At 46.6% G+C, this 23,201-nt stretch overlaps 1 protein-coding gene across 3 annotated transcripts in view; it reads left to right on the top strand.

Annotated features, from left to right (window-relative positions):
- The window catches only part of LOC144941810 (homeobox protein Meis1-like), a 143,759-nt gene that overhangs the window by 8,407 nt on the left and 112,151 nt on the right, over nucleotides 1–23,201 (top strand). For all 3 annotated transcript variants that reach the window (XM_078868273.1, XM_078868274.1, XM_078868272.1), the window contains exon 6: nucleotides 417–566. In XM_078868273.1, the coding sequence (XP_078724399.1) occupies nucleotides 417–566 (150 nt within the window). The remainder of the gene's footprint in view (nucleotides 1–416; nucleotides 567–23,201) is intronic.

Here is a 23,201-nt window from a genome sequence, read left to right as displayed (position 1 = left end):
GACTGCTGTAGACCACGACTCCAATGTTTGAGTTGCTTGGTTTTTTTTGCTGTACGCTTGCCTCGCGCTAAACTCTACGCGTGGAATGGCGACGCATGCACGCTGCGTCGTTTTTCAACGTCGTAATTATTCCCGAAAAGACGGCAACTTTGGGCAAATTTCTAGGACAAGCTCTTGTGTTCCACACACACACAAGTCGCGGACGACGAGCGAGCGAACATGCACATTAAAGCCTGTGTCTGCCCCCCCCCCTCGTGCGATGTTGCGATACATTGAGCTATTGATGTTGCTGTGACCTGCTATGGCATCGCCGCTGTGTTATTTATAATGACGCTAATTCTTGGGACCTCGTGGCCGGGGCTGTGTGTGTGCGCGTTTTTGGCGGTGCCTCTGCGGGGGGGCTTCGCCACCAACAGGTACACGAACTGTGCGACAATTTCTGCCACCGGTACATCAGCTGCCTGAAGGGCAAGATGCCGATAGACCTGGTGATCGACGAGCGAGACGGCAACACCAAAGTGGATGACGAACTCTCCGGATCATCTTCGGGCACTCTGGCCGACCAGGTGAGTGCGTTATATTCGCTATTGGGACGGGGGGAGGGGGGGGGCGAGGGGGGTGTACCGGCGTTGCGTTAATTGCGAGAATGTGTGCGTCTGTAACACAGCAACACACACCGCTACCTCACCTACATCTCCCTCGTCAGCGCTCACCACACTCGCTCACCCACCCACCCACCAAGCCGCCCACCCAACCAACCAAAATCCTTGTCACCGAACCACCATCACCACCGCCGCCACCACCCCCTATGGCAGTCGTCATTTCTCCGCCCTATAAACACGACGCACCCGCATACACAAAGCGCGGAGCTGTTTGCGCACGTGAAGCGTTGTGTAACGATACAGGTGTGTGTCGTGCACTTCGCGCTGAACGTCCCGATGCACACGGGGGCGGGGTGGGTGATGGAGGTGGGCGGGTGGTGGGGGGGGGGTGGTCGAGGGGCGGGGTACGTGGAAATATAGGACCCCCTGTAGCGTCGTGGAATGATAGAATTAGCTGCATCACTTGATGCAGCTAATTCGGCTGTGACGGTCCCACCTGATGACGGAGACTTGTGTTGCCTCCGAAACGTCGTGATTTTTGTTTTTATTTTATTTTATTTTCATTAATTTTGATGTTTTACCTACGTGACTTTACCAAAAAAAACCTAAGAATATGATAGAGAAAGATGTGCGCAGACGTGGTGCAGCGGTGTCTGTCCCAGCACCGCTGAATAGATGATGAATTGTAATTATATGGATGTGTGTGCGCGGGCTTGAAATGCGCAATTGCTAAGCTGCGCTCAAACAAAACGCGGCAAAGCTGCATAGCTTGCTGTTTTAACCACACGCGCCTAAAGACGCCTCTTTATAATCTGCACGGGAGGAGAATTTCAGTCCCAGCAGTGCGCAACAAGCAAATTATATTATCATAAACGGGCCTATAAATTGTCCTGGCGTGGCTCCGTTAGGCGCATAGTAGCTTGGCTGAGCTTCGCGAAATATTTTTTTTTTCTTTTCGTGAAGAATCGCACACCGTGGGTTTTTTTTTGTGTGTCCGTATTTTACTCAACGCGTAGCGATCTGTTCATTAGCAGTGTTTTGAATGCGTTTAAGTTTTTACCGCCGACTTTTTGCAAGCTTTATTTGCTGCGCGCTCCCAAAAAATTGAGGACTGTACATTATTTCTAGATTGCGGCTAATGCATTGTTTAGTGAATTACGTGAAATATTGTGATGCCACGCCTTTGAGTTATACGACACAAAATACGCTAATTAAATTATGCAGTTTATTTTTACAGCGTGGAATTGTTATTGTTTTAAATATATAAAAACCCGAAGCGAATTCACATTCGAATCAGCTTCCATGTGGCATTGGGCAAGTCTTTAAAAAAAGTATGTTTATATATATTTATTTTATAAAGCCTCTGAGAATTATTTCAGCTCTTTGTTGGACCACTGTAATATTTGCCAGTTGTTTGTGCTGATTGCGTTCGTACCATAACACAGAATGAAAAAAGGTATGTTTCCCATAATAATAATGAGTCGAAAAAGAATCACTGAGCTTTCATTAATACATAGCCAGGACTGTTTTAAACTGAACCATGCATGCACCACGCAGTATGTATTATTCAATGCGAATGAGTTACACGAGAGACGGGACTTGTTGTTCTTGTGTATTATTAACAAAGCTCCGAGCAAAGAAATGACATCGCCTTAATTGATGGAGCTATGTTGACAAAAGTTGTTTTTGGGTTAGTGTGTTCCGTCACTATACACAACAGCAATCTGGAGCCAAGCAGCATTACATCATTCCACTACGGTACACAAGCGGACACACGTGAGCGCCAGAGAGTCAGCTGATATGTTCCCCGAATGTAGTCGAGTCAGTTCTGACGACTAGAAAAGTTCGAACATTATACCACGTTTGAATGTGGGATCCCCCCCCCGTCCCCCGACGGACCACATCACTGCCAGGGAATTGATTGGTTTCACTCATAGGGCATGGTCAGAATCCAAGCGTCGCGTTAGACGCTTACGATATCCCCCCTCCCATTTTTTCATCGGCGAACCGAGTAATTCGCCGCGTCCTCGTGCGAGTGTGACGCTAACGCAGTTAGAAAGCGGGCAAGACCCTCGCTTGCTGGCTCACATTGTGGATGGAGCGGTGATTTTGTAAAATTGTCGACGATGCGATCGACACGCGCGCGCGGCTGTTCGCTTGAAGCGCGGCACGTGCGCGCAATTGGTGCTGATTAACTTGGCGAGACTTGCTTGTCGACTTGATTGTCTAATTGGGGGGGGGGGGGGAGCGATAGATGTGTTTCAATCCTCGTTGCGTAGATTTGTGCGTGCGCAAATGAGTGAGCGCGCGATTGAATGATTGAGTGCGTGAATAAGTTGGTGAATTAGTTGGATTCTTGAATGGGTGTGGCGTGCGATTGAGTCCGCCCGTGAGCGATGAATAGATGCGTGAATGAGTAAAAGGACGCGCGAATGAGTGAATTCGCACGCGCGAATGAGCCCCGTTGAATGAATTCGTGCGGGAATGAAACTAAAGAATGCGCGAATAAGTCCGCGCTTGCGTGCGTGAGTGAGTGAGTTCGCGCCGGGACGAGTCGCGTGAATGAATTTGCGCGGTGATGAGTGAAAGAATGCGTGAATGAGTGCGCGAGCGAATGAGTGAATGAACGCACGAACGGGTGGGTGAGTGAATGAGTTAGAGAGCGCGCGAGAGTAAATCGCTTGCATGCGCATCTAAGCGCTATCGGGAAGCCACCGAGAGTCTAAAGCAAGTTTTTTTTTCCGTCTCGACGGAAGGCGATTGAGTCCACGTCGCAGCCGGATCCAAACGTCTCTTGTCAATAATCATTTACGGCAACAAAGGCGACGATTTTCTTCCACCCACCGTAAGTCCCGAACTCCTGGCCAGCGCCCTCGGGGCATCGTGGAAACGGATCAAGGCGAGAGCCGTAAAATATCCTTTTGGAACCAGGGGGTCGGCAAACCAACGTAACAAGTAAAAGCATTTTTTTTCGGAATTCGGTACAAACCCCCCCCACCCCACCCCACCCCATTCGATATTTCAAGAGCCGCAATGCACTGTGGTGTATACGATACGGCTCTGCTCCTTGATACATAACTGACAGGAAGCAGCAGCAGTCTTTAAAGAGCCGCATGCGGCTCCCGGAGCCGCAGGTAGCAGAGTCCTTCTTTGGAGAATCTGAACATTGAACAACTGGCCGCTGTCACCGACGCTATGAATAGGCGCTGTGGTTGCGTGTGATGTACAAGGTTTACGAGATGGTTAGAATAATTGTCTTCATGAGCGTGTTACACACATGCAACTGTTTGAATAACCCGTAGACTAACTTTCAGTTTGGATGCAAGGTATCCGGTGATGCCGCGCAACTTTTGTTGATATTAATTAAAATTAATATCCTTTATTGAGCAAATGGATAGCCGATTGTCTACTGTAGGTTCGATAATTTTCGAGTAACAGCGAATTCCTTCATCTATATTTAAGATGTCTTCTTTGGTACATGTAGAGTGCGGTGTGTGTGATTAAACACACCTGATGCGCTGTCGAACAAATCGCCGTTGGAGAGACAAAGGCGGCCGGAAGTGGTGCTGCCCGCAGTGCTCACTCTCCTGCGCAGCGTTCTGCCCTTTAATAGGTGCTCTCTAACACTGCTGGCTCCAATTAGCTATATAGAGGGGGGGGGGGGGTCTGTGTGTGTGTCTGTGTGTTTGTGTGACTTCATATCGGAATTTATTTCGAGCATTAAGTGATAATAATGCGTCGTAGTCATCGTCGTCATCATTATCGCGCCAGTGACCGATACGCAATAAATCCTCGAGTTTATTCTCGCGTCGGTCGATGAGCGATTGGAAGGCAACTAGAATCGCCATCACAGCATCGTCTTTGATCTTTGATGGGAGCAACTTCTCTCGACGAGTATTTCTATGAGGTTTTGTTGTTTGTATGTTTGCAAGGTACGGTGCGGAGTTGTAGTTGTATTTTGTAGTGCAAGCAGCAGCATCGCCATGAGCGCGGTCACATAGGTTGGCCTCCTCGTTACGGTCAACAATCGGCGGCGAGTGATGGCTGAAGCGGTACTGGCACACCCGTCCACTCGACTTCACCAGTACGAACTGAACCAGCGTGGTGAAGTATGGCCAAACAACCCCCCCCCACCCCCGTGTCCGACGCAGCGTTGGAAGACCCTCACACAGCAATGGATTTAGAACCGGCGAAGATACATCATCCTCGCTATTATACCCCCTGCGTCACTGCCCGCTGTTGCTTGTTATACTAAGTCTGCTGCACTATTTGAAATCGCAGCGCTCTGAAGCCGTCTCGTACACAGTCGAGTAAATGTTTTATTACATTGTGGACCCATTGGCTTAGCCCCCCCCCCACCGCTAATTCTTATAGACAAGTCGCAGCTTTTGCCCGCATCCACCGCGCGTGGTAGCTAGAGCACATTGTCCACGCAACGTAAAACTTTTCTCACTCGATATTTTCCGGAGCGCCGCCCAGGAAGGCCCTCGCTTGGGAGTTAGTTTGGTGATCGTCAGCGTAAGGCACTACCACTAGAGTACAAGCTACACACACACACACATCCGTAATGATCCTATATGTATTGCACGTTCTATTCATGACCTTACGGGGCAGGTTTGATGCGTGAATATAGAATACGGTGAGATGGATTTGTCGTGCCACAATTAATTTTGCGGAGGAGCTTTAGCGGCATGCCCGGGCTGAAAGGAATCACTGCCGGTAGACCGTGGGCCACTCTGGTTTGTTGTTTATAAAGCAGCTGAGGCTTTTTGTGTTGTTCTTGAGGCCTTCCCCCCCTGCCCCCCCCCCCATTATTCAAATTGCTGTGCGCAGCTGTTCGCTTGTATCGGCTGACAAGGGGAGACCCGCATGAGATTTGGACGAATACCACCGCTAGTTTGCTGCGTCGAATGCGTCATTGGCTCCGGTGGCATAGCGGGCACTGTCCATCGATGGTCATGCAAATAGTCTTTGTCGATCCACTGCTGGATGAAGGCCTTCCCGAGGACGTTGTGAAGCGAGCTCAGAAGGAGAGAGCATCAAAGCAACACGGTAGCCACTCTACACGCGAAACGATTCGATGTTAGAGCTAAAACAAGTATCATTGTTTGCAGTCGTTTGTCAGCCTACTGCCGGATGAAGGTTTCTTCCACGCGCCGTCCGCCGCAGTGGTTGCTTGACCATACTTCACCACGTTTTGGTGGAAGGAGATGGGCACCCAGGAACCGGTTCAGATATCACTCGCCACCGATTGTGCCGGGAATCGAACTCGGGTCGCAGTGGTTCCTCGGACAGAGCGCTAACCACTTGCGCCACCACTCTCCCGACCGAGTGCTGCCTTGGCTTCTTCTGCTCACGTTTCACCGCTCCCTGCTGCCTAAACGTTCAAGACTTAGCAACGACCGAATTCATCCATCAGTTAATTGGCTAAGGACCGAAAATGATGATTAATGACTTTTCGACACACACACATACACGCGCGTAGGCCCACCTCAAGTTGTTTTTGCGCACAATTGAACATCCTACAGGCAATGGCCGTTTCGGGGATATACACACTATGGGTAGTTTAATGAGGCGAGCTGCTTGTAATTAAAATAATAATAGTACTATTTCACCTAGGAAAGACTCGTTTAGGAAAAAAAATCAATTAATGAGTGTTTAGTTTCATGTGGGAGGATACTGGACTGGCTGGAGAAGCCCCACACACACACGCACGCGCACACACACACGCACGCACACGCGCGCACGAGGAGATATCACTGGGAGCTCCGCGCACGGATGACATTCAGCTCTGAGGGATAGACCTCCAATCCGTTGAGTCCATCCAGAGAAAATCCATACGAATGTCTCATCCGAGTCGAGTGCTAGCCAGGCCGAAAATTCCCGCTTAGCTTCGGAGATCCCCAAATATATAAATGTGTCGTTAAACCCGCCACCACCCGACACAGCCAACTAGTAAGGGTTGTCACGTAAACAGAACGTGGCCAATTCGTCACTAGTACAGCACGCCGGTGTGTTGGGACCTACGTGTTCAACTGAGATTTTCGTTTTTCAGAATAAGCTTAGCAAACGGCTATAATAAAATCACCGCAATATACCCACCATATTGAATATGAATATGGGGTGATGATGTTGTTGTTGTTGTCGCTTGGCCGTACTTCACCACGCCTGTGAAGGCGGAGATGGGTGAGCAGGACTCGGTCCACGTATCACTCACCTGCTTGATGGTGTTCGCCTTATCCGCGAATCAAACGCAGGTCGCCGGTTCTCACGGCGTAGTGCGCTAACCACTGCGCCACCGCTCATAACACCGTGCACTGTACTTCGTGGTCGACGCTCAGCAATGAACACAAACGCACGCTGTGACGCTGGCGACGCAGACTTATGCGCAGTGCAATTGCTGGGTGCGATTGCGTTTTAGCCAAATCATGCAAAAGTTTTGTAATTTTATCTGCCCATATTGATATTTCTATGGATATTTAATATGGTTATTTCATGTGGATATTTTTACGGTAATGGAATTACAACGATAATTAAAGTTTTACTGCACAACGTTCTTCGTTGTATCGCATTAACCTAGCGTGTGAGAACACGTATATATGTATGTATGTTGAACTTCTTTTGCGCAGTACGTAGCGAACCGTGCTAATCGGAGGTGCAGGGAAAGGACAGCAAACTAAACACAATAAGCAGTTCGAAAGAAATGAGTTTTCAATCGAGATTTAAAAGTGCATAGCTCCAGTGGCTTCCTAATATCGGAAGGAAAAGCGTTCCAGACGGCCGCAGAAGCACATCTGAAAGTGCACGATGCGTTGACCGTCTTTGTTCTACCCTCCACAATGCTTATTTTTGCATTTCATGACTTACTTTCATGGGTCTATGTGCCTGCAACTGTAATTCTGTTACCGCATAATTGAGCACAAACCTGCACTAACCAGCGTGGTGAAGTATGGTCAAATAACCCCCCAACCCCAACCACGACCCACATGGCGTGGGTGGAGGGAGGCCGCCATCCAGGAGTTGAATGACACAAAGGGCTGCTAAGAATTGGCAATGGTGAACCTATGCGATTTTTTTTCTTCTTGTGTCTGATGTATTTTATTCTTAGCAACAAAAATAAAATAAAATCAAACTCGCGGAAATATGTAGCAGGCGAGAGTTGTGTGCAATGGTCCCGCTCTGGAATGCGTTACTCCGCCACGACGGGTTTGGAGGGTCAGAAAGCTGCGGCTGCTTCTGCTGCTTCTGCTGCTGTACCCAGGCAGACTCTCTGTGCGGCTGCTTCTGCTGCTGCTGTACCCAGGCAGACTCTCTGTGCGGCTGGCAACAGTGACGGATCAAGCTAGTGCGGGCCCTGTAGCACATGTTATAGAGGGGCCCTACATTAAAAAAAGAAGAGACAAATATTAAAACTCACACATTTCTTATTTGCATAGTCAAGTAATTGTATTTTTTCATTTGCTATACAGCCAGATAATACGACAAATCGCTAACCTTAAACACACAGTCGTTCATAAAATTGAAGGCGGTATAGTACTATAGTAATAGAGCAAGTGCAGAATCACTGAACTGGAATTGATAGCTTGAAATAGTTTAGCGCGGCGCTCCGTAGCTACTACATATGTAGTTACTTGTGCTACTAGGATGATCCGGCCCTGGCTGGCGATGTACTGAGGTCTAACAGTCGGCATGCAGGACAATTGCCGGGTTATTTTCATCGTCGTCTTGATCGTCGGCAGTTCTCGTGGTCGCCACCGCCATCTCTCACGATCGCGTGATGTAACAATCCACCTCAGCGCCTGCACACGAACTGATTCCATGGCTCCGTCTCCTTGGCGGCCGGGGCTCTCTTGCACGCGTTCCATTCCTTGTCTGGGTTGTATTACCGCGTGCCGCCGCCACGGAGGCTGTACACCGCCGTGCACAATTCTATCACTTTGTCGGAGCAGCTCTTCGTGTTTTATGTTGAAGGTTTTCCGAAAAGCTCAGATGTTGAAATCGTCTTTGTCCTCCAGTGGGCTTTCCGGTTGGACCTCGTGATGTTTCGGCACGCACGATGTCCGACGTTTCGTTCCATGTGGTAGTATTGTTAGAGTTCTTATTCCAACAGTTTTCGTTTTTTTTGCAACTGTACAAAATAGCTAGTAATAATAATGTATGGTCATTATTCCATTGTCAATCAACTCCCGGATAAAGACCTCTACCATGCCGTGTGAAACGTGCGGGTTGTTTGACCATACTTCACCACGCTGGTTAGAATGGGCTGGTGAATGATTTAGTGGGAAAAGGGGTGCAAGACCGATGCAGTTATCGTTGCCACTGATCACAGCCGTGGTCAGGAAGCCACCTCAGGAAATTTAGTTCATAAGGCAGTGCGCTAACTACTGCGCCACCGCTCCCATCAGTTTTTCGCTTGGTGACGTATATAAATGCATGTATTGAAGTGTGGTATGATTTCAACCAATAATTCACTTGTAATAATGATATAGATAACAATAATATGACACTCGTTTTATGATGCATGCAGATTAACTTGACGTTCAATAGCATTAATAGGTGTCTTCGATATTGGTTACCATTCCACAAACATTCTGTGTAAGGCTACACTGCATTACATATGTAACCGATTCACATTTGCTGGACACATTCACCGTACTTGTACGGTCATATACACGGTATAGGAAGCATAGTTTGGTGATTTTTTTTCTCTTGCTGCAGAAAAAAAGATCTTGGTTTGCGATGCGTTTTGGAGTTAGTTGTGCGGCGTTGCAACCGCGATGCACCTTGGGAGTGTTGTTTGGTGATGATAACGTGGGCTTGAGAGTTGAACAGGGTGCTTGGGAATTCCACATTTTGTCTAGAAATTAAAGTGGCCTAAACTGCGGGCCTATAAAGGACTTGTCTGTCCTGCCGAACTACAGATGGCAGAACCAGCACTTAAGATATTTCGATTTCAAGATGTTCTTTATATTTGTAATAGCATGTTTCTCTCTAGAACTGGGCGTTACTCAATGTGCTCACTTTAATGCACACCGCCGGAAAACATGTTGGAATTGTTTCGTGTGGTCCTCGTGTTTTTTGTTGTTGTTACACGTTCTTTAGATGTCACGTAATGTACGCACGTAATGCACACGAGATAATTACACGTGGTTGCTGACTTCATTGGTGAAAACAAATCCGATCTCTCGGGCTCTTACCTCGCCTCAACGTAATTCCCCAATGATTCGTAATTATTGTTTCTTGTTGGGTTGCGACAAACCCACTCGTAAAATATATATTCACCGCTATGTTTCTACACCAACAACTACGAAACGCCTAGAATTTGAAGGCGCAGACAATTAAGTGCGTGCGTTTGATGGGCCACGATGGTCTGCTCGTGCATTGAATCTCTCAGAGTGAGCATTTTCCTTTTGGCTAAGAAAGAAAGAGCAGTAACAGAGGTTGCATTAAAGCCAGTTGATGAAAGTGTCATGTTTTGCTCTCGATCCCCGGCTGTGACCAGTGTAATATATACATTCAAATAAATTGTGTAAACTACATTACTCAGAAACAGCATGTAAGTTGTAGCACTAACGATCCCCGCTGTTTTAGGGCACAGTCGGTTACATGTACGCTGTAACTTTATAAATCTCGAGCCATATGCAATTACATCAACCCCCCGCCCCCCCCCCCCCCCCCCTTTCGTAGACTGACGTTAGTTTCATTTATTTTAACGGGCAGTCCTATAAAACGTGTCGATAGCTTTTTGTTATTGTTGTTGCTTTAGCGGCTCGTGCGTCTCCGTGCGTGCGTGAAAGTATAAACATTCATAAATGTAATGTTGTAAAGTTCCGGAACCAAAAAAGCATTTCGCCAGCTCTGCAAACGTTTTGTGTTTACCAGTCAAAGTGTGAACAATTTTGGGACTGAAATTCTGCACATTTTCGAGGTGCACTCTCCCAGAGGGTGGTAGGTGACACGGCAACGGCTTCTTTTTAAAAAAAAAAGGAGGAATTTTATTGTTATTCAGTTGGAATGGCAAAAATCTGAGCCTTCGCTAAAGAATTTCGGCTTTGTGTTTCAGTTGGAAAGGGGAGCATACTTTACATATTTTTCTTCTCTACAGCTGATGCCTCTTTGAGCAGCTTCTCAAGAAGCCAAATAAGTCTCGAGGCTTTTGATTTAAGCTGTCCAACTAAGGTTGAAAGAATGTACACATTTCTTCAGTCCGTCTGCCGTGTCCATCTGTCGCCCTCGACGTAGCGGAATGATAAAGCTCTCGCAGCGAAGATCCAGGACGAGCGGAACTTTAGCGCAAAGTTGCTTTCCTATTGGCGACCTGCCCTCGAGAAATTCGGTCAAATTGATGTTTAGATGCCCGTACCCTACCCGGCACAGCCACTATCTGGGCTTCGTATCGCCCACTGCTGCAGGCCTGGAGTGGAGTGCACGCGCGTTTAGAGGCGTCACAGAAACCACGTTGCGCGAGCGTAACTTTTCTTCATTGTTAAAGAATACTCTTCGATTTCATCATGTGGCTATTCACGTAGAGCCAATTTATTTGTTGCATTGTGCGGCCGTTTATCTGGTTGAATTAGGTGCCTGAATACAATCCTTTGTGATAATAATAAGAATAATAAATGGGCCGTTGATGAATGCTTTATAGCATTGTACCGTGTAATTTACAATGTAAAAAAATTATAGTTGGATTCTTTTTTCTTCGATATTCATTCTCGAAGCACAAAGAGTTCTAAAATGAGCCCAAAGGCAATCAATACTAATAACAATAAAGCTGGAAAACGAAACAACACCCTCACCGTAGCCAGTGGCACATAGATAAAAGTAGACTTTCCATGAGAAAAATCCGCATAGTCTAATTTTTTCCCATACGTCCCATGAAATAGTATGTTTACAAACCACAGATGATGGCCGCTGGGCGTGGTGCTGGCGGCGACACGGTGCCGGCCTTCACAGGAGCTCCGTTGACAGCACTCGCTGCTACCCCCCCCCCACGCGGTCGACACGACTCTGTGGTGGATCTCCCTCTTTGCCCAATGAGCTTAAATGAGTGTCAAAAGCAACGCACGCTGCAGATAGAACCGCATTGTGTTGATGCGTTGTGTTTTTTTTTTGTTCTTCCTGCGCCACCCCCGATTGGCACGGTTGGCTACGTACGGTGCGAAAGAAGTTCAACATACGTACACACACACACAAGCTGATATTGGTCTCAAAGTCTCGCGCTCCCCCCCCCCCATGGTCCAACGGACCCTATGGTCTCAGGACGGGTGCTGCGCTTATCTCAATTCATTTGCGGAATGATGCTGCGAAGGATTTCTTTTTTTGCTGAGCGTGCCCCGGCCAAGTCTCACTGCAGCCGTGCCCAGTCCAAATGTATTTTTAATATTTCACTTGAGGCTAAATCGGTCTGCCGAAGTTGACCCACCTAAACTTTGCACTCAAGCACCGTTCAATAATTTAGCGACGCCTGTGCACCCAGTCTCCCCGTTCTCCCTTCTCGCTCTGCGCAGCTTTCCGAGTTTTCGTATCCTCCAACCTCCCTGTCCCCCTTCTTAAATGCGTACAACTTGCGCGACTGCGTTTATATAATTCATAGCGCCACTGTAAGACTCCTGGTTAAACTTCAAAATGAATGTTTTGCGTCTGCAGGCATTGCTTTAATAAATTCCCCTACTTGTTTTTTGGGACTTGTCGCTAACAACGAAAAACCTCGTGGATTATGGTAATACCGTCCAATGTTGACACCGTTGTTGAGAACACGACAAGCAATAGACGCTGCATGGCCTTCGCAATACATCTTTTTTAACGCGTACGCACGCTACATTGTGTACACGCGAAGGCATAAGCAAACGCTCGTTCGGTCCGCAGCCGGTAACTTTTTTTGCCATCCACCACGCGATAGAGAATGGCCGCTTTGTTGGAAGCAGGCTCGGCAGAAAAGGACCTCTCCATCAAGGGGATTTCTGTACGGCGAGGGGAGGGATAGCGCTCAGCGTGTTTGTTTAAGAAGAAGTGACAGTAACTGGAAACCCTTTATATCATCCGGCAATGCAAGTCACTTTTATATGGACAAATCCGGGCCGTGCAGAGCCACCCAATACCACGCCCTTCGTCCTACCTCCTCATCCATCCCTCACCCTCTCCCCCTCTCCACCCCTCCCTGACCTCCCACTCTCTCATTCCTTCCACAATCCTGCACCCCCACCCGCGCCCCCACCTCTTCCCTTAACCACTGCCACCCTGTGGCCAGCACAATAGATATCTGTTCCATAAGAACGTCTTGTCAGTCCCATTTGAAAAGTTATTTTTGTTGCACAAGAGCCACTTGGGTGAGGCTGTGTTTGTGGCGGCGTGTGTGATGTGGTGGGTGCAGAGCGGTGGCGCAGTGGTTAGCGTGCCACGCGATGAATCAGGCGATCTGAGTTTGATTCGTATCCCCACGTGGGGTGTTTAATTCTTTGGATATTCTTTAAAAGCACTGAGGTGTGCACTGTTGGTACGTGGTGGTGGTGGTGGCCGTGGTATTTGTGGTGAGGATCATTTGCATAGTTGTCGTAATTTTTTTTTGACGGATATTTTTTTCACGCGTAACCTAAGCAACACAAAATAGTATTAGTGCATATAACAGGACAGTCAGGCCAGATGACTTGGGACGTTTCGCCCACTACTCTTTAGGATTTTCTAAAGGTTTCTCTAGTTTGTCTGTTGGAGCATTTTGCATTTACATTGAGTTGTAAAAAAAAAATTAAACTCGCAGCGTCCCACAGTTCTCAAATATGCTTGTTGGGAAGAAATGTCGTTTCATAGATTTTTTGTAAAAAAAAATATGATCGGTTATTATATTCGATTTTATGTGCAGCGCAGTTGCACATGACAATTATGGAACTGGCAGATTATCGATTTCTTTGCTGTTGCATAAAATGGGAATTAGCAAATAACAAATAAAAAAAATACAATTGTGAATGTCAAAATCAGAAGTCAGGTTCTACGATTTGATAATAAAAACGTCATTGCAGATAATTAGTGGATGAGAAAGAATACAGAGATACAGATAGGAGATCTAACTAATATATACAGAACTAGGGGTTGTTCGTGCGTGCCTGTGTCCCCCCTCACAACCATTTATGGCCTTTGGCCAGGAAAGTCACGAAAAAAATTGCACACGAGCGACGCATTCACGCAAGCACCCTAAAATGAAACATCTTTGAATTTTATTACGTTTTGAAGTAGATAATTTCATTTATGTATTACAAGCTTATATCATTTTACATCTGGAAGACTTAATTGAAAACGGCATTTCGTGCGCATTTTCTCTCGTCATTAAGTAGATGTCCTTGCTGGGGGTTCGGTTCGATGCGGACTTTCACCTGTTTGGGATTGCGGGATCGAGATAAGGCGACACGGAGCTGCTGGCCGTGCGAGAAGATCGCCGTCTGCAGATCGATTCCAACGTAATCGAACGTCTGTCCGTGCGCCTCCGTCGTTCATGCAGGGGGCGCGTAGGTTTGCAGCGCCCCCTGCATGAAAACGACGGAAAGTGCAGCGTTCATAACAGATAGATAAAGTTGTGCGCTTATATAAGAGTTTGACCACATCACCCACAATGCACCCAATCACAGTCAGATCTCTGAAGCTAAGCAGGTTTGAGTTTGGCTAGTGCCTGGATGGGTGACCACATATCAGCAGGGGGCAGTGCACCAAAATTGTACTGTACTATGCTCAAACATCAATGCTCCCCCACCTTCAATAAACACGCACTGAGCACCACGGTAAAGTATGGCTAATCACCCTCACGACACAACACGGCGTGGGGAGGTCCACATCCAGCAGTTTGTCGACAGTGTACACGTATTGAGGTATAAAAGAGTCTCCCTGTGGTATAGACTGGAAAAAGAAAACTATCAAAACACACAACAGTTACCTTCTGCTGACAGTGAGTAATTGTTAATACGTGTTAAATTCCAGTTGTGTTTACACTTTTGCTATTAGGCATGCACAAATGAGTTCATCACTTGGAGGCGGCTTGCTTTTTGGTTTGCACTTATACATTTAACGCATTTCTTAAGAGCATTCGATACGCCAAACGCGGACAGTAAAAGCGTAAATCGTGCAGCTTTTATGGAAATGTAACTTTTACAATGCAGGCATGACAAGTTTTATGAGGATTTTAAAGTGTTTAAATGTTCGCCAAGAGTTGACCTTTTTATATATATATTTTTTGGAAGTTGCAGAAAAATATATCTTCGACCTTTGTGAGATAAAAGACAAATCTGCCTTTATAAAAATCCCATACTTTATTATACACCTGTTTTTCAGATGTATATTAAAAGTCAAAAGAAAATACTTACCGTGTGTAAAGATCCAATTCGCGTGGGAAATAAGGGCCATTATACTTAAAGTGATATTTTGCGTTTATGGCACAGCCAGTAAATGGATTTGGCATTCAGAATCCAACGAGGCTGCGTCGTTCGTAATGCACTCGACAACATTTACCAAAGGTTAAGGGACCCTGTAATAACAGCCCCCGGGGCAGAGAAGGCAGCAGTGTTACAGCAAGCATGCACTTGTTCCAGAGGGAGGCATGAGGAGGTGATTGGTCAGTATCACCTCCTCTTTGGGGCTCACTCTGACAACGCCATTTGTTTTTACGCTCCACTCTTGCCGTGGCCTTTGGGTGGAGCATGCTGTTCCTGTAGATCCCACTAAGTTGTCCCGTTTCCTTTTTTTACAAGCTCCTTTTAGCTGCTGCCAAATACTTTTGTTGTTGTCCGGAGACTGAACACGGCAGTGATAAGAGTGGAGGTCATCTTCATAATCATCATCATGATTTATTCATTCGATCAGCATTGTCTGCCATTTGTCAATCCGCATGTTGTGTCAGCCATAACCGTACTTTACAACGATGGTTAGTGCGTCATTGGTGACTATTGGCCTTGGCCCGGAATCGAACTCTGGTGGCCGGGGTCCACAGCGATCCACCGAGCAGCCATTGCGAGGTCACGTGTCAGAGGTCAGGTGTCACCGTGGAGAAATTTGGCTTCTCCATCGCAGCCACGTAACACATTCCAGTCGCCGTTCCTTAACACTTGTTTACACGTCAAGTGCACTGCTGCAGACGGGTTATAGGGAGACAAGAAATTAGAGCTGAAGCTTCGCAAGGCTCTGTTCTTCAGGTGACCATCCGATTTCCACTCTTGTGCTAATGCAGCGGTGCGGGCGGGCTCGGTTTGTTTTGGAACAGATTCTGACAGGGACAGGTCCAGGGTGGAGCGAGGCTATCTGGTGGAAATAAAGCCTCAGAACGATACCCATGCTGTTACTAAAACCACGCATCATCCGTCCCATCGGTCAATCAATCAAAAATGGCAACGTATGTAAATGGGGCGAGAAAATCCATTTCAGCAACGAATCTAATTTTAAGGGAAGAATTAGATGGCGGTCTATAATGGGAAGGTGTGCGAGTGCAGAATCGGAGTGTGCAAGACGTAATTTTGTCTCAAAATAACACACAAGGTGATCGATTTATAGATACCCCACAACAAAATAATAATAGGGATAAATCATAGAGGAAACGGCGTTATATTTCAAAGCCTCTGCGTAGCTTCCACCAATCTCAACAGCCGTTTTACATCTTTAACACTCTCCTGAGACACTGTCGAACATAGCGGGCGCGCGATTTGCTTACAGCATTAAATGATGCCGTAAATTGAGGTCATTGGTGTGTAAATAAGAGGGTCATTAGCCACTCGTGGGGTATCTTTAAATGGCTCACCATGAAATCCCTAAGCGATGGGTTCAACAGAGCCTGGACGCCTTGAATAAAAATCGCAAACATTATACCATGAATGTTAATAAAGCAAATAAGCAGGCACTCCTTAAATAAATCTTGTCTCTGCTCGATAAAAATCAAAGTATTTATTTCACAACCCACCAGCCGCACGGCATTCTGGGAGTGTGTAATTTCGGCAGTATTGTTTCAAGGCTAAGCAAAAACTCTGGACCGGTTTTGACAAGCAGCGTCTCATCAGCAGAGTCAGGCTTGCCTGCATCAATGCTGTTGAACTACCAATCTCACTTGGCAAGGACACTCTCTCCGATATGAGTCCGGATTGATGCTAAATTATATAATGCACAACTCAAAATAATGATGAACATCGTTGTGGCAGTCTTGTGCTTGCCATATGGTGCGCAGGATGGTATAAAACGCCGTGTGCTATTTTAGATTCTTTTTGCCCCAGAATCACGAAATCAAAGCCGCATTCGCTACGGAACAAAAACCCAATGGCTCTCCTTCAACAATCGCCACAGCCTCCCTCCTCCCCCCAGGCCCCCACTCCCTCGAACACGCGCGCACGTGAAATCGTGCTGGCATTTTGAACTACCGTAGTTTATTTGGAAACATTTTAATAATAACGAATGGTATGTATTTACACGCATGCCTTAATACATTTCCAAATTTAGTTGTAGTTCAGTTGCACGGACACTTTTTTTTCCACAATAATAATAATAAGCTGCACACAACTTCCCAAGCGAACTGCAAAGGCAAAGGTCCCCTATATAGCCTTAAATAAACTGTTGGGGCAAGTGCTTTTAGCGAGCGCCTATGAAGGCCGGCACGGGATGCGAGGGGATGGGTGGCCAGCACCACGCCCGGCCGCCTTTGTCTCCTGAGTGACGATGTTTTTTTTACACACCGCACCAGATCCTAATTTGAGGCTGAGTCGACCTAGGGGATGCCCATAGCCGGTTCTCGATAATCGTGAACTGTTGTTGGGTCGGCAGGTTCGTAGCGCAGCGCGCTATCCACTGCACTGCCGCTCTCCGACAGGCGAACTGCACTCACGCACACGCACACACACACGTACAACCTCCCAGGCAAAGCCGTGCTTCATAAGCAAAGGTAGAAAAAGAGAATAAAAAACGATGGCCTTGCCAGATAAGGGGTGCTCCAGCCTCTTGTTGGATGTCGTCCACCGATGACAGAAGCCGCGCGCGATGACAGCTCGGTTTTGAGATCCTGGGGATAGTTATGGGGACGAGTGCTGATATCAAAACTGCTGGCTCTCAATGCATCTTTTCTTCTCCGACACACTTTGACATGCCGCACGGCCGTTAGCAAGCTCCCGCTCTTACACAGCGTTCTTCAGATCCCGCGAAAGAAGGCGCTGCTCTGTGAACTGGGGGCGCCTAAATAATATATGTGTATGCACAATGCTAATAATTGAATTACAAGTTTCGTTGGAGCATGCGGTCAATCATTTTTGTAAAAATAAAAGTGATTTTTGTTTTGCTCAAATGAGCATGGAGTCGGTGTTCGTCTCCTGTTTGAGCCAGTGGTGAAAATTCGACATTCCTAAGGCGGGGATGGATCTGTCAATGGGACAACCTCTGGTGACTTCCCGACAAAATGATGCATATTTTATCGACCCCGGCGGAGTCAACGCCCAACCAGGATTTGAACTCGCAACCTTCTAAACGTGAGCCGCTCGCTCTACCGTTGAGCCATCAGATTATTTTAGAAATCGCTTTACTCTTACTCTCAGTCTCGCTTGATGAATCGGATAACATGAAAATAATTGGGTCACAAGAGTGTCGTCATACACGAGGATTGGCGACGTCATTACGAGGAGGTTTCCCGCATTCAAGAGGCAGGATGTTGGTGTAGCCGCCATTTTTAAAGAGGCACCGAGTATTCGACAAAACTAAAATAATCACTCGGAATTTTGATATTTAATCGACTTAATCATCTGAACGTTTAATTTACAACCCTTTGTTAATCCAATGCCGGGTAAAGACTTCCCCATGCCATTGTTGGCCATGAGGGCTCTTTGACCATACTTCACCACCCTGGTCAGTGTGAGTTTCTGACGGTGGGGAGCACAGCACTGCTGTTAGCCATTATTGAGAATCGAACTAAGTTTGCCGGGATGATAGCACAGTCTGCTAACCACGGTGCCACCGCATCTTCCGGAGCTGTGGTTCGAGAAACGGATTTGAAATCGGAAGTTCACGAGTTCAACTTTCTCTTGGGAGGGCGCCGCAGCCTGTCACCTTTCTGGACCAAACAAAATGAGTGCTTCTAGATTTGAAGTTTTCGTGACTGCAAGGATTCATACTCTTTGTTTTTTTCGGTAAAAATCTAATAAAATAAATGAAAATTTAGTTGTTTTCATTTATTTTATTAGAGGTTTTTACCTACGTGACTTTACCGAAAAAAACAATGAACATGAGTGCTGCTTTGTGGGAAATCCGTAGTTGGCATGCCACAACGAGACTGGCACAAACCATAGGAATGTGGAATTTCAACTGCTGGCTTAATAATGATGAATACTTCACCCATTACTCACTTAAGCAGTGAAACACCGACTTAGATTTTCTTACTTTTTTTTCTTGAGACAGCAGGAGCTACACACGGATGAGAAACCGAATGCAATATCGACTATTTATAAATAAAAGTAAGAGAACCTGGGCAGGACATATTGAGATAAGGGTTGATGGCCAGTGGTCGAGATCAATGATGATAGTGGCAGTGGAAAGGAGGCAACACGTCTAAGAGGAAATGCGGCACGGAGATGGGGCAATGAAATAATTCCACGTGCGGGAGCTAAATGGATTGTGACACGTTGAAACCGCGAGAGAAGGTGACTTTATCTAGCAGTGGATAGATAGATCATGCCCGATGATGATTTAAGGCACTTTCCTTCACTATATGCCATAAGCTCCCTGAAACGACCAGTGTACTGAAACTTCAAGAGATTATTTATTCTTATTGACATGTTAATATATATATTTTGAGTTTCACTTAACCTGTTGTCTGTTATCAATATAGCTTTTAATTTTTTCACGTGTCCCTTTCAAAGTCTGCATTCAGCAAAAAAATTAAACATTACATGTCAATGCTTTTCTTAGCGATACTTTTTATTTTTTCACGTGAAATATGTTTTTTAAACACCTCAAGATTAAATAGACACATGTGCTTTGATCAGCCCTCATCTCTTGCTTACTGTCAACAGTGTGTTGGGGGAAAAAATAAAAAAAATTACCTGCCAAGTTTCTTCACAAGTGCCTATCTCAGTTATGGTCCAGATGTGTTTATTTGCACGGACTTTCAACAGTAATGTTGTGGCGAGTCTTATGGGTGGTGTCTTAAGTCTCCTGAGAGTGGGTTTGTGAAAGTCGCCCCCGTAGTAACGCGAGTGTGTCTCACAGCAAGCAGTCCCTGGGTTCCATTCTGCGTGGAGTTCATATGCCCCCCCTCCCCGCCTCGTTCCGTATTGTGTTCCCTACGGGTTCTCCTGTTTCCTCCCGTAGCTGAAAATGTCCAATGTTGTAATAAATTGGCGTTGGCCAAACATGTCAAATGCAGGACCCTCTTGAAATAAAAAAAACGAAACGAGTCTTTGATGCAAGAGGGACTTTTCCTGGGTAAATAAGTAAATTCTGGCAAGGTTCGTCGATGTTACGCTATTCACTTCTGTCGGTTTTTTTTTACATATATTACCATGCGTGATGCAGGCTTTTCAATTATGCCTCTTACTCAGAGTATCCATTAAATGTAGCTTTTTCTCACTGCTAAAATTACTCATGCATTGTGTGTAGGTAGACTTGCAGCGCATACCGAAAGAAAGGAGGGGGGGGGGGGTGCTGGAAATGAAAGACTTTGAACTGAATCTCTTGACGTGCAAGGAATTTGCTCGATATTAATTTGAGGCATATTTTAGAAGCGAAATATTTATCGGCAAAAAAAAATGTGGACAGCACTGGTGCACTCTTATGACAAGCAGTGAAGCTCATTTCTAATAACAATAGTAACGAATAATTGAAAACAATGTTACCACGGACATCTTATAATAATAATCGCTTCAAACAATTTCAATATTTGACAGAACTTAATTGCGTCAGTAATTAAAATGTTCGGCCCTTAGCCAATCCTCTGCTGCATGAAGGCCCAAGCTATATATGCCAGTTATGGGGGTTGTTTGACCATACTTCACCACTCTTTTCAGCCGATCAGTTATCGGTTGAGGTATCACTCGCCACCCCTGACAGCCGTGGCCAGGAGTCGAACTTGGGTCGCAGGGTTCACTGCTACACGACCATTTCACGCTGACATCAACACTGCAAACACTATTCGTGCCAACGGAATAACTACGCAATGAAATACAACCTTGGGCACGTATGTGTGTGTATATATACGTGTGTGTGTGTGGGGGTATGCGTGAGTGTGTGTTAATATGAAGCCATATAGAGAGCACTGCTGTATCCAAAAGGGAGTTGTGCGGAGGCAAGTCCTGGAACCCAAAGCGCTCGTCTTGGCTAAGCCAAAGTGACGCTTGATGCAGGGGTATTAGGAGGGGCCTCTTATACCATCGCTCGTTGCCCCTTTGTGCCGCCTAATCATTCCTGACAAGTGTGTGCGCAGAGTTTTGCTTCGGCCCCAACTCGCGAAGCTTTGTTCATCAATTTCTTTATTTTGCATTCTCCCCGCCCCCTTCCTTTAAAAAAGAAACGTATTCTTTTTTGTTGCCTTTTTGATGAAAAAAAAAAGACCCCCCCCCCCATTTTTTTTTTGGGGGGGGGGGGCGGGGGGGGGGCACAGCATTTCAGTATTCCAGTCTGGAAGTCAGCAGACTTTGGACGGTGCGTGTGTGTGTGTATCTGGGGAGCGGTAGTGTAGCGATTATCGCGCTGCGCTACGAACCCGGCGAACCGAGTTCGATTCCCACTCGCCGCCAACACCGCTAACGATTATTTCAACCGGTCCTGGGCCTCCCCTAGGTCGACTCGGCCTCCAATGCGTTGCTGGTGCAATGTGTAAACATCGCCACTGGGGAGACAAAGGCGGTCGGGCGTGGTACTGGCCACCCATCCCACTGTGGCCTTCATAGGTGCTCGCTAACGGCACTTGCCGCAACAATCTGTGAAGGCTATACTGGGGGATTTTTGCCTTTTTGTCTTTGTATATATATCGCGACGCCGAAATGGATTTAAATACGTCGCGCGCGCAAAAAAGATAATGTCGTCGCGCCCGTAAATATGTTCACAGATCGGCGTTTGGTGCGAAGACACCTGAGAGGGTTGTTCATGTTTGCGGTGTGTGTTATTCTGTTCTCTTTTCTGCCCTTTGGTTTGTAATGCTTTGAAAGAGTTAATTGTGTGGTTTTCCTTACCTCTTTAAATGTTGCCTATTTAATGCACTAAAAGGGGGCCTCAATGACAGTTGCTAGGCAAATGCGGTTTACATAAATAACATGTGATTTGAAGATAACCCACAATTTCCCTTAAAATGTGCCTGTCCTACTCCTGTTTCCACGTGAAATGTGGTTGTGGGGGGGAGGGTAGTGGTTTCATAAGCTCAATAGCACAATGTATCCAAATGAATTGAAAACTCGAGTATTACTTTTTATCAAATGATTTCTATCCATTGTATTTCATATAAAAGTGCAGTGCGTAAGTGAAAAAGCTATGGGGTAAAGGTGCAGCCCTGCAATTGCTCGCTCGCGTCACCGCTTCCACGAGAGCCCCTCTAGAGGGTATTCGGCCTTCTACTCCACACTGACCAAATGTGTCTGAGGAGGTGGGAGTAGCCGCACTTTACCCCACAACACACGCGGCCTGCTGGCTGATCCACTGTGGTGGACCCATTTGTACTGCTGCGTGGACAGAGGCTGAGGAGGTGCAGGGGAGGGGGTGCTGGGATTTTAAAAAAAGCCACCCATTGTTGCAACTTATACGACTCGAGCCCGAGACCCCTGGGTTGCAAGTTCATAGTGCGGACCGTTTCGCCGCTTGCCTGTGTAAGTTCAATTACAATAACGTGAATAATTAACTTTAATAATCAAGCGATATCCTTGACCTTCGACGCTGTATCTCACCCATCGATCGCCTCCATCGGTCGCGCGTCTGTCTCGTCGGTGCGCGCGAGGAAACGTAACGGCGCTTTGACCAGCGTCGGCCTTGCTTCGCTCGGACGCAGGAATGGCCGGGCTAAGCTAAGTTAAAAAAAAAATTAACCCGTAAAAACAAAGTTTTTCACTATAAATCCTTTATATGTGTGGCGGCTAGAGTCCTCTCGTCCTCTGGCTTGAGATGGCTGCCACCTATGGGTCAGATGATTGTCTGCCAGTATGAAGCAATTGGTAATTAAATATTTAATTTAATTGTCTCGCACAACGAGTCTGTGTGCAAAATGTCAGCTCGATTGGATCACGGGAAGTGGGTTAAAAAACGACCGAAAGATTTGCACGGTCGTAAGCAAGCAAGCACGCAAGCATGCAAGCAAGCAAGTGAACTTAATATAAAGGAATAAAAAAAAAATAGCCAAGTGGAGGAGCGATTAAATAAATAAATAGCCGGGCAAACACACGGACAACCGGCCCGAGTGCTGCGCACGCTCCAGGGATCACACACGTCAGCGGGTAAATCCCTTTCACAGTAAATTAAGGGTTAAATGGTCCACCCCCTCCTTGCTCAGTGTCGCTGTCCTCCGGGGGGAGAAGGCGCAGAAACCCAGAATCTCCGCCCGGGAAAGATGGGGAAACGTCCCACCCCGTCGGGGCTCAGATGGCATCTGCCGCCCGCATACGACAACTGAGGCTCAGC

The sequence above is a fragment of the Lampetra fluviatilis genome, chromosome 25, assembly GCF_964198595.1.
Source record: "Lampetra fluviatilis chromosome 25, kcLamFluv1.1, whole genome shotgun sequence".
Taxonomy (NCBI): Eukaryota; Metazoa; Chordata; class Hyperoartia; order Petromyzontiformes; family Petromyzontidae; genus Lampetra; species Lampetra fluviatilis.
The sequence above is the reverse complement of the archived record's forward strand: the minus strand, read 5'-3'. Positions and strand labels throughout refer to the sequence as shown.